This window comes from Ornithodoros turicata, unplaced genomic scaffold (assembly GCF_037126465.1).
Source record: "Ornithodoros turicata isolate Travis unplaced genomic scaffold, ASM3712646v1 Chromosome111, whole genome shotgun sequence".
Taxonomy (NCBI): Eukaryota; Metazoa; Arthropoda; class Arachnida; order Ixodida; family Argasidae; genus Ornithodoros; species Ornithodoros turicata.
In genome coordinates, this window is record NW_026999297.1 from 253,120 (window position 1) to 267,923 (window position 14,804).

The following is a 14,804-nucleotide window of genomic DNA, read 5'->3' on the forward strand; positions in this document are numbered from 1 at the left end:
TGAGAATGCACTTCTCTGGCTACTGGTGTTGTTTACATCTACTGTTGATCACATTCATTTATCACATATTATATTCTTATATATATTATTATATTAACACATATTTGATCACATTAAATTCAAAATTCATCATATATAAGAAAATACCAGGAGGGAAGTTGCTATTCATTGCTCATTCTAACCTAAAATTGAGTGCTACAAATTTAGAGAGAGTACCTGTCCATTGTCATTCCTAAAATATATATTGTCATTGTAGCAAGGTCATAAAACAATAAATGTAGTCTTTTGTGACCTCCCTGCACATTCATTGTATCCTGAAACGCATAAGTGCAAGAAATGACTTGAGTAAACTTGATGTTGTATAAACTTGATATGAAATGTTGAATAATATAATGATATAAAATGTTGAATAAACTTGAACTTGTATATTCTCTTTACTCACCATCAGTGACCTTCTTTACAAAAGCATATCGTGTTAGATTTTTTTTGTTTACGTTTCACAGACGGAGTACACGAGGGCCAAAATGACAAAATCACAACTGTTTCAAGCTCCAAATCGTCCTGCTGCAATTGTGCTGTTGCAGACCATACGTGTGTAGTGCAAGAAGGCCCTTGCACATCAAAATGTAAGATGGGAGTCACAGTTAATGCAAAGTGGTTCCTATGAGAGACTTCAATGCTGAACAAAATTGTGCAAACTGCGGAAGGTGCCATAGAAGATATTCAGAAAGCGTGTCTGGTCTCACAACGGTGCTACGACGCTCTCTTTTAGATGACGATGATACTCATTGGAGTTTCAGATGTGCAGCTGCATTTTTTCGAACGTGCTCCACATAACAAGCATGACAAAGTCAGCACTGGATAGCAGGCCCCCGTTCCTAAGCAGCTTTGCTCACGCTGCAGTTGTATTCAGCAAAAGCATGGGAGTACTCGAGAAGGACATTGAGTTTGGCAAAACCGCGCCTGCAAATAATCAGAACAAATGAAGGAAGAAACAAGCAAACATAGAAGGGCTGTACTTCAAAAAGAGGTAAATCTTGTGTCTCAAGGAGGTGTTACCACTTTTAAGTAACTTAATTGATTAAGCTTACATTACTACCTGATTAACTGTCCTAACGAGCGTGTTCTTGCGTGAATCAATTAAATCACGCTCACAACGTATTTGGGCTGCTTCGGTGTGTCCATATTTGCGAGGCAATGCACCGCAGTCGTTCACTAAAAGACACTTTCTGCGGCGGTGCTTGATATAAATCATACGAAACCGATACACGGCTAAAACAACGGCTGTGATTCTACAGAACAATCTCTTTCTGTCATGCGAGTATATCATTTCCCGGACCGTTCTTTATGGAACAATTTTTGTCCAGAACGCAGCACGGGATATTACATTCATGGTGGTTGTTAACCTCACATCGTTTCTTGTTGAAATATTGGCTGGGAAACGTACTGTAGTACAATCCCCAGCGCTGCACTGCTGTGACGGTCTAGTTTCGGAATGCAAAACATAACGTAATTAAGAATCGAACGGCAGGACACCTGTGAAACACTGTTAGGATACATCAGTATACTGGCACCTTACAAAATTGTGTGATGACAAGCAATGATCAACGCCTGCAGCGCTATAAATACTCACAATCTCCGTTGCCTCCCATTGTTTTCTATGGGCGCACACTGCGCTTTAGGGCCTCCCAACATGGCGGCCCGAATGCACGCCTCTCCCCCGCGAGCCCCTCTCCCATGCGCCATCCAGCCTTTATAGATAGAGATCAGTGGGCTAGTCTGACCTGTAAGCTAGTGGAAGCAAAGACTTGTGTTTTCGTACTGTTGGTGTTCGAAATGGGGAAAAATTGGAATGGGCACACAGTGGTGCCAAAAGTTCAACATTTTGGCTTTTTGTCTCTGAATGTAGCAGGACCTGATGCGAGCACGAAAATGTGCAATAGGTGGAGCAATCACACCCTTGCATTTCTCTGCTCTTTCAGCATGTTATCCTGCTTAGCCAAACTGTCGCTAAAAGGTGTGCTAAGACCACTTGGATGAACATGGAGAAAACATGATGCCCTACTTTGCAACATGATCATTCTCAGACATGGTGGGATATAGGTAGGTTGGCTAGGCTTGTTGTCAAAAAATTTATTCAACGAATGGGACTGAGGGCCAGCATTCATGTATGTACAAAATAAAGAACTGGAAGGCAAATCCAGTCTTTATGATAGCTTCTTGGCTTTCTGGTAGAGGGAGTCAACTACACGTCCCATGCTCTGTATGGTCTCCAGGGCTGCTTCATATGTCTTATCTACCATTGTCTTCTCAAATATGATTAGAACACCAGATCCCTGATCCAAGATACCTGGAAACACAAACGGGGGTTTCAACTTCATTCTGTTGGATCACACGAGGGTAATTCCATTTTAAATCGACCAAGGTCTGCCGATGACATTTTTTCATTTCATTGAAAAAAATATATGTTGGAAACGACCTCAAGTGAAGACGAAAGCAGATTCCCGGAGGTTCCTACGATCAACCAGTCCACAGATGGAGAGGGGGTAACGTGATTGTTTCTCACGACTTTGCAGCCTTACTGATGCCATTTTGTTCACGTCACAGCCCTCATAGCTAGGCACACGTAAAGTCTGGGCACTCTAGTATACCTGTACAGGGTAAAAACGGTGTCACTTTAAAGGGACGCTGAAGAAAAAATGGCAAAGTCCGCAGATATGACAAAAATTGCACATTTTTTAGCGTTCATAGCACCTCTATGGCAGGTCAGATATCCGTAAATGAAGTGTAATTTTAATGTGCAATCTTTCCTCTATCGTTGAATATTTAGCAAACCATTCTAACCTGTTTCGTTGCCGAAAGAGATGTCAGTAAAGTTAGGTGAAAGCAGAAAATTGGCGATGTTTGGTATGGCACACCCCAGCCACTGCAATACTTATTCCAATAATTTTGCGGTTACTGAAAGGCCAACGTATCCCCTAAATCCAGCTGCAAAAATATGTTGCACTATTTTAGTAGGGTGAAGGTAGCGAATTTTTGTCGGTGCTCAGGTCTCGCCGTTGCGGCCTTGCACGCTGACTCCACTTTTGAGTGGCATGCCATCACGAGTTTCCCATTTCACAGGGCCTTCGGTCTCCCTGATGTTGCACTGATTCTCGCCTGTGGCACTTATGTGTGGACATGTCCATGTCTGCATTCTTATTTACGTGCAACCCTTTTTATATGCTGTTGAGAGACCAACAGATGGCGTCTGTCCATTACGCCACAGTGACTGAGAGTGAAGTACTGACTGACGATTGTAGCAGAGTATAACAACTTTTGAAACAGTTTTGTCAATACTGCACAGGGTCAGCACTTAAAAAATCAAAAAAATTCTGCACTGGGAAGTGCTACTAAGTGGCTCATTGCTGGAGGTGCAGTCTTCATTACAGCCGCAAACAGAAAAAACAAAAACAAAAAAGAAACTGCCCAGCTACATTGCATAGGTAGCATATGCATCCCCTGAGCCCCGACATTATTTGGTCAATTAGACAGAATTTGGTCAATAAGAGGAAGATTGCACCATGCCAGACCAGACGAACCCTCGTCGTTAGAATGCATCCCTCATTCTTTTTCATTAATATATGTCACAAATAGATGTCACAATAATTTCCATCGCAGAAAGGCATGTACCTATGCAATGTAGGCTGACAGTTCTCGTTACTTTTTTGTTTCCGGCTGTAATAAAGACGGCACGCAATCAGCCACTGGTAGCGCTTCCCAGTACAGAATATAGCTTAAAAAATTCACACCTTGCGCGGTATTGACAAAAGTGTTTCGAAAGTTGTTATACTCAGCTACATATCGTCAGTCAGTACTTCACTCCCAGTCGCTGTGGCGTAATAGACAGACGCCATCTGTTGGTCTCTCAACGGCATATAAAAAGGGTTGCACGTAAATAAGAATGCAGACATGGACATGTCCACACATAAGTGCCACAGGCGGGAATCAGTGCAACATCAGGGAGACAGAAGGCCCTGTGAAATGGGAAACTTGTGATGGCATGCCACTCAAAAGTGGAGTCAGCGTGCAAGGCCGCAACGGCGAGACCTGAGCACTGACAAAAATTCGCTACCTTCACCCTACTAAAATAGTGCAACATATTTTTGCTGCTGGACTTAAGGGATACGTTGGCCTTTCAGTAACCGCAAAATTATTGAAATAAGTATTGCAGCAGCTGGGGTATGCCATACCAAACATCGGCAATTTTCTGCTCTCACCTAACTTTACCGACATCCCTTTCTGCAACGAAATGGGTTAGAATGGTTTGCTATATATTGAACGATAGAGGAAAGATTGCACATTAAAATTATACTTCATTTACGGATATCTGAAATGCCATCGAGAAGCTATGAGCGCTATAAAATGTGCAATTTTTGTCATATCTGCTGGCTTTGGCATTTTTTCTTCAGCGTCCCTTAAAGTTGCACCGTTTTCACTCCGTACAGGTATACTAGAGTGCCCAGACTTTACGTGTGCTAGCTATGAGGGCTGCGACGCGAATGAAATGGCATCGGTAAGACTGCAAAGTCGCGAGTAAAATCACGTCACGAAGACAGCGCCACCTTACCCCCTCTCCATCTGTGGACTGGTTGATCGTAGGAAGCTCCGGGAACCTGCTTTCGTTTTCACTTGAGGTCGTTTCCAACATATATTTTTTTCACCGAAATAAAAAAAATGTCATCGGCGGACGTAGGTAGATTTATATTACCCATAAGTGTAAGGAGATGCAGGTTTAATAACATGATCAATAACGGCATGGATGGAAAGGTGTTTAAGAGAAACAGGAACTCAGCCTGACTGCCTAGACTGCCAGCTCCTTCGTTGCAAAGGCCACCTCTCTTGGGACGGATTCCTTGCTTACATTGTTGCGCTCAATGTAGATCGCCTCGATAACCTTTCTTACGCGGCGGGAGGGACTGTCCTCGAAAATGGGACGACAATTGACGGGACAAAAACAAGACCGACTCTGGCTTTTGGAATCGTGTCCCAACAATTCTTGTCATCCCATCTTCGAGGAAGCTGGGGCCCAATTGCGTACAACCAACAGTAAAAGTCCGACACCAGTACCGACAACAGTAGTAGCCGTATTCCGAGCACACACGTATCATTTACGATGAACAGCACTGCTTGCAATCGTCGCTCGAAAAACAAAAGTGTCAAGGAAGCAATGGCAATCATTCTGAGATTGGATTGAAGTTACCTATGTGTGGCCAGAACAAAAGCAGCTGTTTCATAGATACAGGGGCGACTGTTTTCTGAAAGATTTGTTTCACGACGGAGCGCAAACCGCATGAGGCATTTCTCCGGCGTTTATCCAGCGTCTTGACGTGGCGTTTGGCAGCCAGAGCATCGTGGAACAATAGAAACACAACGCTCCACTCCAAGTCTAAGGCGAATAGATAATTCAGGGTTGGGCGACGGAAGAGGCGGGGACAACAAGTGGCCAATCGCGGATTAGCCTAGGGATAGGTTCAGACGGTCATGCCAGTTTTTGGGAGCCCCCAAAGATGGCGGCATGCAAAATCATTCAGGCTGCTGTTTGGCAGAAGAAGTTTGTTGCTGATGTTAAGAACACAATTCTTGTGGGAGCGTCCAACATACAAAACACAAGGAGCTTAATGAAGATGTCAACCGGAGTGCTGAGTTTGCTCCATCCAGATACACGAAGCAGGGTACCTTGTGAATAGCTCGACAGGGGATTGACAACAAATATGGCTTCGTTAGTGCGTATTGCATACCTGCCAACTCTCCCGGATTCAGACCGATTTGTACGATTGTACGACCGAGAAGCAAATCTCCCGGAAAATGTAGTTCCCCCCTCTATATCTCAAACTTTTTCTCTGGCCACAGAGACTTAAACGTCAATCCAATACCAGCCCCATTTCCATTCGCATCGCTGCCTCCTTCCGGAGTCTCTATGTTACGGAGTTCAAGGTTTCTGGCCATGGTTCTAGTACCTCTAGTTTCCCTGCATTTCCTCCACGTTTTCGGGTGACAAAGATGCCTTTGCACTGTTTCTGCCTAGCATATTGCACATCACAGTTCAGTGTAAACAAAACAAGTAGTATCTACACGTGTTTTTGAAGCAATACGCAACGCCGAGATGAATGGGGATGCATGATCGCATCCAGGAAGGGCACCATGTGTTCTGCACAGTTTACGGCTGTGACATCAGCATTCTACGTGGAGGCTGGACCGACATTGTTACCCATGTTACGTCGAGGAAGCGCAAGAACCACCTTAAATGCCAAGACAAACAATGTTAGCTACGGCAGTCTTTTGGAAAGCAAGACAAGGACTACAATGTTATTATATGGAGGGCCCTCGTCCTCCACGTTCCCAACTCCCGACGATGCAAAACTCTTTGCAGCGTCGGGATTTGGAAACCCGGAGGAGGATTGTGCTTTGAACTAAGTCAAATGCAATTGTCAGTGAAATGGGAAACCGCGCACAAGAGCTCATGATACGTGCACTGAACTACCACAGCGATGTACCACTCTGACTGATGGTTCTGACGTATTATGCAAACTAGTTTTTAATGACTCGTTAACTAACTTGTTCAAGAACTATTATGTTTAAGCTATCCTGGGAGGTCCAGATGGGCTTTTGAATTTCAAACACATTGCCGAGGTAGTGCTGAATGGGTAGTGTTGAACGTAGGGGTGTGCGAATATTCGAGTTGTCGAATTCGAATCGAATATCAAAGGCTCGAACTATTCGATTCGCGAATCGAATATCCAATATTCAAATTTTTGAATATTCGACTATTCTACGAATATGAACGACACAGCCCGAAAGTGGGCTTGACCTGATGCTTCCGTGCATCAGGCGAAGCCCGCTTTACGAAATTGCACTTGCTGCAGAACCAACACAAGCGGGACGGTGTTTAGTTTGAGATAACGGAATCCAAAGTTAGTTTTGTAGACATCGTCTGTGGAAGGGGTGGCGCCCCTCCCACATGCAGTTTAGCGGTGCCGATGAGGGACTTTGATTTGATGTCTGTGAGGTTGCCTTCAAAAAGTTAGGACTCTCGAATAATGACTACAGCCCACGAACAAGAAGGGTGTCTTAAAGATGTCCTTTACGTCTAAAATTTCAGTAGTGCAACTTCCTAGAGCGAGTGCAAAGAAACTAAAGGGTGTTCATGGCAAAGCTGAGGCAGGATGCCAATTCGTTTGTTTCACAAATGACCTGTGGTTGTCTGAAACAATTACAGCCTCATCCGTGTAACATGCTACTGCCCGACATAAAATTTTGAAATGAAGGTAACCACTCCAGTACTCCAGTAAGTGTAGGCTCACTTGGAAAGCAGGAAGCACTCTCATGTAAAATTAAAGAGTAGGGGCTTTAAAAAGAAGAATTGCATGTCTCTCTTGTGACAGTTAATGCCAGAAAAATTACACTAAGGCCATGGGCTATAAAATGGAACTTTTGGTGTGAAAGTCACATATTGTAAATTTTGCACGAATATTTGATATTCGATTCGGTATTCGGATTTTTTTCCCCATTCGATTCGATATTCGATTCGACTTAAAATATTCGGATTCGCACCCCCCCCAATTGAATGTGAGGGCAGTTCAGCATCGTGAAGAGAACAGAGACATAGTTTTGTGTCTTCACGTTCTTTTGAGAAAGAGTCAAGCCTTGTCACAGCTTGACACCCAGATAACTTCCTGGAGAGGGCAAAGTATGTTGCTGCAAAACTTGTGCCTGATGTACCTACTGGGGTCAAGTGTGATCCTGTTACATGTGCAAATAAAAGCCTCCGAACATCGGCTTTTTCCTAACCCCCCCCCCCCTCCCGCTTTTGAAATCTCCCTAATCTGGATGTTCCCAAGTTGGCAGGTATGGTATTGCTGCAGTACCTTGTTTGTTATAGCGTGTAATCACTCAAAAGCACCTGTGTTTGAGATTTTTCACTTGTAGTTACATAGAGTTTCTTTCCCTGCTGAGAGATTACGAAAACTTTCGCATGAGACGCTGTCCATCCGCCGTTGTGGAAATGCTGCATGCAGTAAGCTTTGAGCATCTTTTGCCAGTGTCGTTTGTCACTGAGAAAAGCGCTGCGTTCTGCCGCTCGCAAAACGTCTCATGCGGTTCGCACTTTGTACAACTGTACAAAACAGTCAAAATCCAGGAGTCTCCCGAATAAACCGGGTGAGTTGGCAGGTCTGCAGATGCCAAAATCGTAGTCCAGGTGCCACACAAATTAATCCAAGTGCAGATTGTCTGTGCACCATATTAATTATCCAGCTGCAAATATTTCAATCTATGTGCTATTTGAATTAATTGGAATGCTGTTCACTTAATGCAGCATCAACGAAAATTAATAGTTGCTACATTTAACCCCTGACGCTGATCCAAATAAATTCATATTCTGGAAAGCCAATCAGTAAACAATGACAAATTCGCCAAGGTAGGCCACAAATAGCTTTTTAATGCTTCTTTTTCATTATTTATGTTAATCAAGACTTATCATCATCTGTATAAAACTTGTGGCACTCAGACTAATTCATATGGCTCACGGATCAATTTTTCTGCATTTGGACCATATCAATTGGTGTGGCACCTGGACCACACCATATGGCAGATCGATTAAAAATTTAGCAACTGAATTCAAATGATCGAGAAAATCTAAATATTGAGGCACAGTTGACCACAGCAGCATCCAAATACAAACACTGGCCAATCAATTGAGGGTTTACACATTAACAAACAGTGAATTAACTGAAAATTGCTATAGTAAAACAAAATAGGGACAGCAGCACTAACCATTGAATTTCTTGTCCAGAATCATCTGGGACAGCTTCTTCTCTACTTTCTCCTGTAACAAATTTAGATAGCCCATTAAAAAAAAAAAGGAAACAAGCAACGGATACCTTACAGGGACCATGAAAGGATATTTGACAACCATTTTGAATTTGTTTCTCCGTACTAGAGCATTCACCGCGTGAAATATGATGTCGAAAATCGTTCATATAGTTCAATATTAACCACGACATGCCCGCGCAGCAAACCGGCCGTGACGTCAAATGCAGGGGATGTTGGCATATAGCAAACAGTCTTTTGGAAGGAAATTGTAAACTTTGTCACGAAATATGTTTTAATTTGACCTGGAGCTAAGATTGTGTCTAATTGTAGACACAGAAGCCTACCAGAAGTATAATGTAGCCATGGATTGTCAAACATGGTTGCTGGAGCACCGTTTCCTCCCTGAGCTGCTTCTTCGTCAGAAACTATCTGCTGCATATGGAACGATTCCTAGGCGCTGTGCGCGTCGCACAACCTCTTCCTCCATCGCCCGTCATATTTGTACTGATTTCGACAGCAGACATACAACCGTGTTGTTTGTTGAACTGAAACCATGCACCCACGTGTGTGCTCCCACTCTTCCATGATTGGCTGAGAGGACTAGACGTTGATGATAAACCCCACTTCAAAGGGATGGCTGTTCCGCCCCCCACTGTTTTTGAGTGCTAACTACACCCCTATTGCACCGAATATGGTTAAAAGTCCATGTGTGTATGGTAGTGAGGGATTGTGAGAACAGTTTGTGGCAGAGTACTCGGAATTGGCAAAATCATTTCATGGTCCCTTTACACACTCACTAACATAGAGCATGAAGATATCCCCAAACTGCCCAATATTAAGGTAGAGAACCGATAGTACCCAACAAAATTTTTTTTAGAAGTTTCACTTACCATGGGCAACCTGATAGTGCTTGCTATGTGCTCGACCTGAAAAAGGCACCACACTTAATTCTTGCGCTGAAAATTCTTCTAAGCAGTTAATTTGTATGGATCAACATAGGGGCATTTTCCACGAGGTTCAACTATGCTTGGTGTGAAGGCTGAACCGCATGGCACGAAAAACCATCCGAAAGAATACCCCAACTGCAAACTTTTTTCCACGCATTACTGCGCAGTACTGAAAGCAAAGTTGGTGCAAAAAGATGGGGGGGGGGGGGGGGGTTTCAAGTCGGGTAAATAAACATTTGCACTAAATTCGCGGCAATTCAGGTAGAAAAACTTCCAGATCCTAAGTACGGGGAAAAATCAGGCTCAGTTACTCAAACTACTGGTACTCGTTTGATATAAACGGCGATATAACTCTAATTGGCTGTCAAACATCAAGTTAGTGTGCAATCCTACAGACGTCTCAGTGAGGACAATTTCCCTGGTAAAAATTGAGTTTCACCCTAAAGAGGCAACTTCGGGGAATTATCGGGCTTCAGGCTCTACATGTAATTATAGCCCCAAGTTTTCCAAATTCCAGGGGTACAAATCGGGGAAATCAACATGCGAATTCGGGTAGAAATGCTCCAGGCATACTAAATTCGGGGAGAAATCGGGCTCTATTACTCAAAGTAACTGTACTGCTTTGGTACAAACAGTGATGCAACTGTGTTTGCTGCCAGACAAACCCGTGTGCATTCCTACAGATGTTTCAGTGAGGGCAATTTGTGGGGTAAAAAATCTGGCTTCATGCTACAGAGGCAACATTCAATTTTGGGGTGCAAATTAGCGGAAGAAACGGGTCATACCCTAAAACTTCACGCTCTACTTATGACTAAGATTTCCAGTCCTCAGTTACCAAAAACCGCCGAAAATCACCCGCCGGTAAATTTTTCATATTCTCGGCAAAAACGAATAACCGCCATCAGTAGGGCTCAGCAATTTTGTGTGAGCTGTCCAAGAATACCACTGAGCCCCTGTAATTTCTCGGAGGGAAGGACGATACAAAGAACACGTAAACTGGCACAATACAAACATAGCCTCTATGCGGCATCAAGTCAAATGGCCTGCGTTAGAGTCATAGGTTGAGAAAAGAATGTCTCAACTGGGACAGTACGAGTATAGCCTCCAGAGGGTACACAAACCCACTTTGGGGGCTAAGTCTTTGCGTGGCTCAGCGAATGGAAATTAGCAAACATTCTCCCCATCTTTAACGCCGGCATCAGGCATGATTTTGCTAACTAACGTCTAGTTTCTCTTCTTTCTGTGTCCTCCAAGATAATGAAACATATAATGTTTTCGAGTACAAATGAACCTCTATATAACGAATTTGTAAATGCTGGCTCTTTGTTTCGTTAAATCGAGATATTCGTTAAATGGAACACGCCAAGTGAAACAAAGATGGCCGCTGCACTACTTGCGCTGCGCGTACCGCAATACATTATTTTTGATAAAACAGGTACTAAGCTAAGACGGGCACAAAATATCGAGCTTTATTCATCACGTAACGCTAGGTAATGCATAATTTGTGCACAATATCGCTCTGAGCGTTCATAACCTTCGTAAATCCGAATGACCTCTATTGCTTTCTCCACTTGCGTATCCAAGTTTCTTGGTTGGTGCACTTGCACTCACGACGTCCGGAAAGAACAGTACACTGCCGTTTAATGTCAAAAGGAACGAGGAATAGGTACATGTCACGTAGACGTCTGTAGACGGCAGCGGCATCATGCCCATTTTACCACCATCAGCATCAGCGGCGCAAACAAAAACAAGTAATGAAAAGTCACAAAACCGCAACCTACTGTCGTCGTCATCAACACAAGCAAATTAGACTTCGCGAGTAATGTGTGTTTTCTTGTCCAAAAACAGGTGTGAAGAGGCCCTCACGCCGGTTTCGAAACGGCGTCGGCGCACATATCTGCACGCTCGTGCCTACAGCACGTGACAAGTAGCCAATGAAAACTGGCGTGAGGACGACAGAGAGGGAAGGTTTCTCCTCCTTTTCTCCGTGAAGGGGAAAAACACGCGCAGAAGAGCCCAGATACTTCGTTAAATAGAGGTGACCAAACAAATGTGTTTCGTTAAATCGAGCGCAAAAATACATTGGCGTCTGAGGGGACGTGTTCGTGCAATGGAAATTTTTCGTTAAATAGAGGATTTCGTTATATAAATCGACGTTCGTTATTGAGAGGTTCAACTGTACTATAAAGCATTTAAGTGATCACGAATATTTTTCTAAAGCTCAGCACGGTTTTTGTCAAGTTTACTCATGTACTCATGTTTATCGCAACTAAAGGCAGGCAAATTCAGAGACTAAAAGTGATTCTTATATTACAATGATCAAGCCGATTTTAGAATACGGCTGTACAGTATGGGATCCTCACAAAGTTACATTGATTCAACAACTTGAAAGAGTCCAAAACATAGCTGCAAGAATGGTATTTAACTGTATGGGTGCCCGAAGTAGTGTGATTGAATTAAAGGCAAACTTGGGGTGGGGTACCTTATCGCTGAGGAGAAGGAAATGGCAACTTGGCAAGTTTTTGGGTGATATCGTAAATGACAGGACTGGTATTTCAAAGGATCTGTATCTGAGCCCTCCCACGTTGATCTCACCAAGATTAGACAACAGGAAGTTGAGACCCTATCATTGCAGAACAGACGCTTTTAGGCATTCATTTTCTCCCAGTGTGCAGTGCAGAATACAGTGTGCAGTAAATTCATAGACTAAACCTCTCTCCTCCTTCATACTCATACAAGAAACAGATTTTACTTTCAATAATGGAGCGAGTACTGATCGGGTTCATGGAAACTGTATCGGCATTGAAATGTATCAGTTTTGGTTAGGTTTCTCAGCTCTAACGCGTGCGATATACTTTCTGTAACTACATATAGTCTTCTGTGGACAATGATTGTTTCCATGTGCAGCGACTGTTGTAATGTTATGTTCATGTTCATTCTTCGTTTTGTTGCTGTTGCTTTGCATTTCATGTTTCTCGATGCAATGCACGATGCCACCAAAGTCTGCACGGAGCCATTTTACTTTGGAAAAGAGATTCACCGTCATCAGAAACTGACATAGCCAAGGACTTCAATATTCCAGTGTCTATGCTGTCAACCATACTGAAGAGGTACGATGAACTAGACGGCTTCGAGTTTCTCGAGCAAGAGGATGTGTGTCCTAGACAGTGCTTCTTGAATGTCCGAACAAAGCCTGACCATTGCACCATGGATGGACAGCTTTGACGGACCTCTGCAGGAGGATTCACAAACTCGTTGGACAGGAAGCCGACGATGACATAGATTCTTTTGCACTTGTGATTGACGACGTGCCCGTGGTTGGTGCCAGCAACGATGAAGAAACCGTCGACATTGTGTTGGGTGAGAAAAGTTAAAACGAAGAGGACGTACACCACGAAAAATTCCGCCCACGGCGGAAACACGCAATATACTTCATCTTTTGTGCATCAAAGTCGAATGTGGTGGGGTGTCTACACACCTATGCAGTGCCCCAAGAAATTGGAAAATGTACTGTTCATGCCTAGCAAGATCGCCCAGCAATCTGAGATGATGGTCTTTTTCTTGCCACAATAAAGGTTTGTAAGACTGCTTTTCTCGTTGTCTTCCTCAAATTATTGTGTAACGCACTCACACGCAATTTTGGTCAAATTACACCGAATTTATGGCAGTCCCGCTTTTATCGAAATACCGCTTTATCAAATTTTTTTCCAGTCCAGACTACTTCCTTATAATGAGGGTCTATTGTAATTTGCGCACCCCCACTATTTCACTAAAAAAGTTGCGAAAATAAAAATTCGCGTAATTTGCGCGCTCCTACTTTTGCGCGTGACATCATCACGTTATCCCGCGAACGCCAAATTTTTAAGGCTGGTATTTCTAATGATCTCGATGGTACAGAAGGCAACATCCTGTAGGACCACAATGGAACGGATATCATTGAAGACCGTGACTATATTTCTGATTCAAGCAGCGACGACGCGTCGTAAAGTCATCAAGCAGTACAATTTCCATGATACGATCACAGATTATATGATTTCTTTTCGGGTCCAGGATGGAATGCCTATTTATCCCACGTATTAAGAGTTTGGATGATGCGAACGCGTTATCTTGCCTTTACGGATCATACGAACCAACAGAGCATACGACAAAGGGTGCTCCCACGCTGCTCCTCCTTTCGAAAAGGGAGGGAGATCCTCACCACCAATTCCCTTCATCATTGACAGAATGGCGTAGTTCCCTCGCACCGTCTACATGTTCATGAAGTTTGTTGTTATCAATTAAACGTTTTGCTGGTTTGAGCCTTCGTGTTTGTGTTTGTTTACGTGTCTTGCCCATCGCTCAGGCTCGCCTATCATGGAATTTATCCCTTCATCATGTTGTGCAATGCAAGCAATGATTCACTCTTTGGTGATGGAGATAAGATGAAAGGGATTATCTCTGTTTTGGCCTTTTTACCCCCCTCGCAACAATAAACCGCACTAGTTTAGGGAAACTTCTGGCAACAGTAAGAGTCAGCATTGTGCAAGGGGGCTTCACCTAATACATCTGTGCTTTAGGAGAAGCTCACTTTAGAAGTAGTGTGGAAAGCACGTGCTGGGCCCCCCCCCTTTGAATCATGTCGCAAATTTCGGCAGCATTGGCCGAAACCAGAGAGAAAATCGTTACGACCGTTAGTTACAACAGTCACTATCTACTGACAAGATGGCATATATGGAGGCAAGCTGGTGGAAGAACTCCATTATGTAATAGCCTGAGTCTGTGTGCCCAGACTCAGGCTTTTCCCGCTACCCTATCGAGATTCACCTCAAGGCCCATCTTTTAACACATTTTGCGCACATTTTTCGAGTCAATGCCTCGTGTAATTTGCACCCCCCCAGCCTTTGAGTCATATTTTTGGTTAAAAAAAAAAAGTGCAAATGATACGAGTACATAAGGTATATCTGCCAAGAACTGGAAACCCTGTCTATGACTGCATTATTTTTATTATTCATACGAAGTGTTATA

At 43.4% G+C, this 14,804-nt stretch overlaps 1 protein-coding gene across 2 annotated transcripts in view; it reads right to left on the bottom strand.

Annotated features, from left to right (window-relative positions):
• Positions 1-2,113: 2,113 nt before the first annotated feature.
• LOC135371563 (26S proteasome non-ATPase regulatory subunit 11-like) overlaps positions 2,114-14,804 on the bottom strand; it is a 59,505-nt gene continuing 46,814 nt past the window's right edge. For both annotated transcript variants that reach the window (XM_064605552.1, XM_064605551.1), the window contains exons 10-12: positions 9,744-9,779; positions 8,815-8,866; positions 2,114-2,350 (exon numbers count right to left, since the gene is read on the bottom strand). In XM_064605552.1, coding sequence (XP_064461622.1) covers positions 2,208-2,350; positions 8,815-8,866; positions 9,744-9,779 — 231 coding nt within the window. In that variant the 3' untranslated portion in view covers positions 2,114-2,207. The remainder of the gene's footprint in view (positions 2,351-8,814; positions 8,867-9,743; positions 9,780-14,804) is intronic.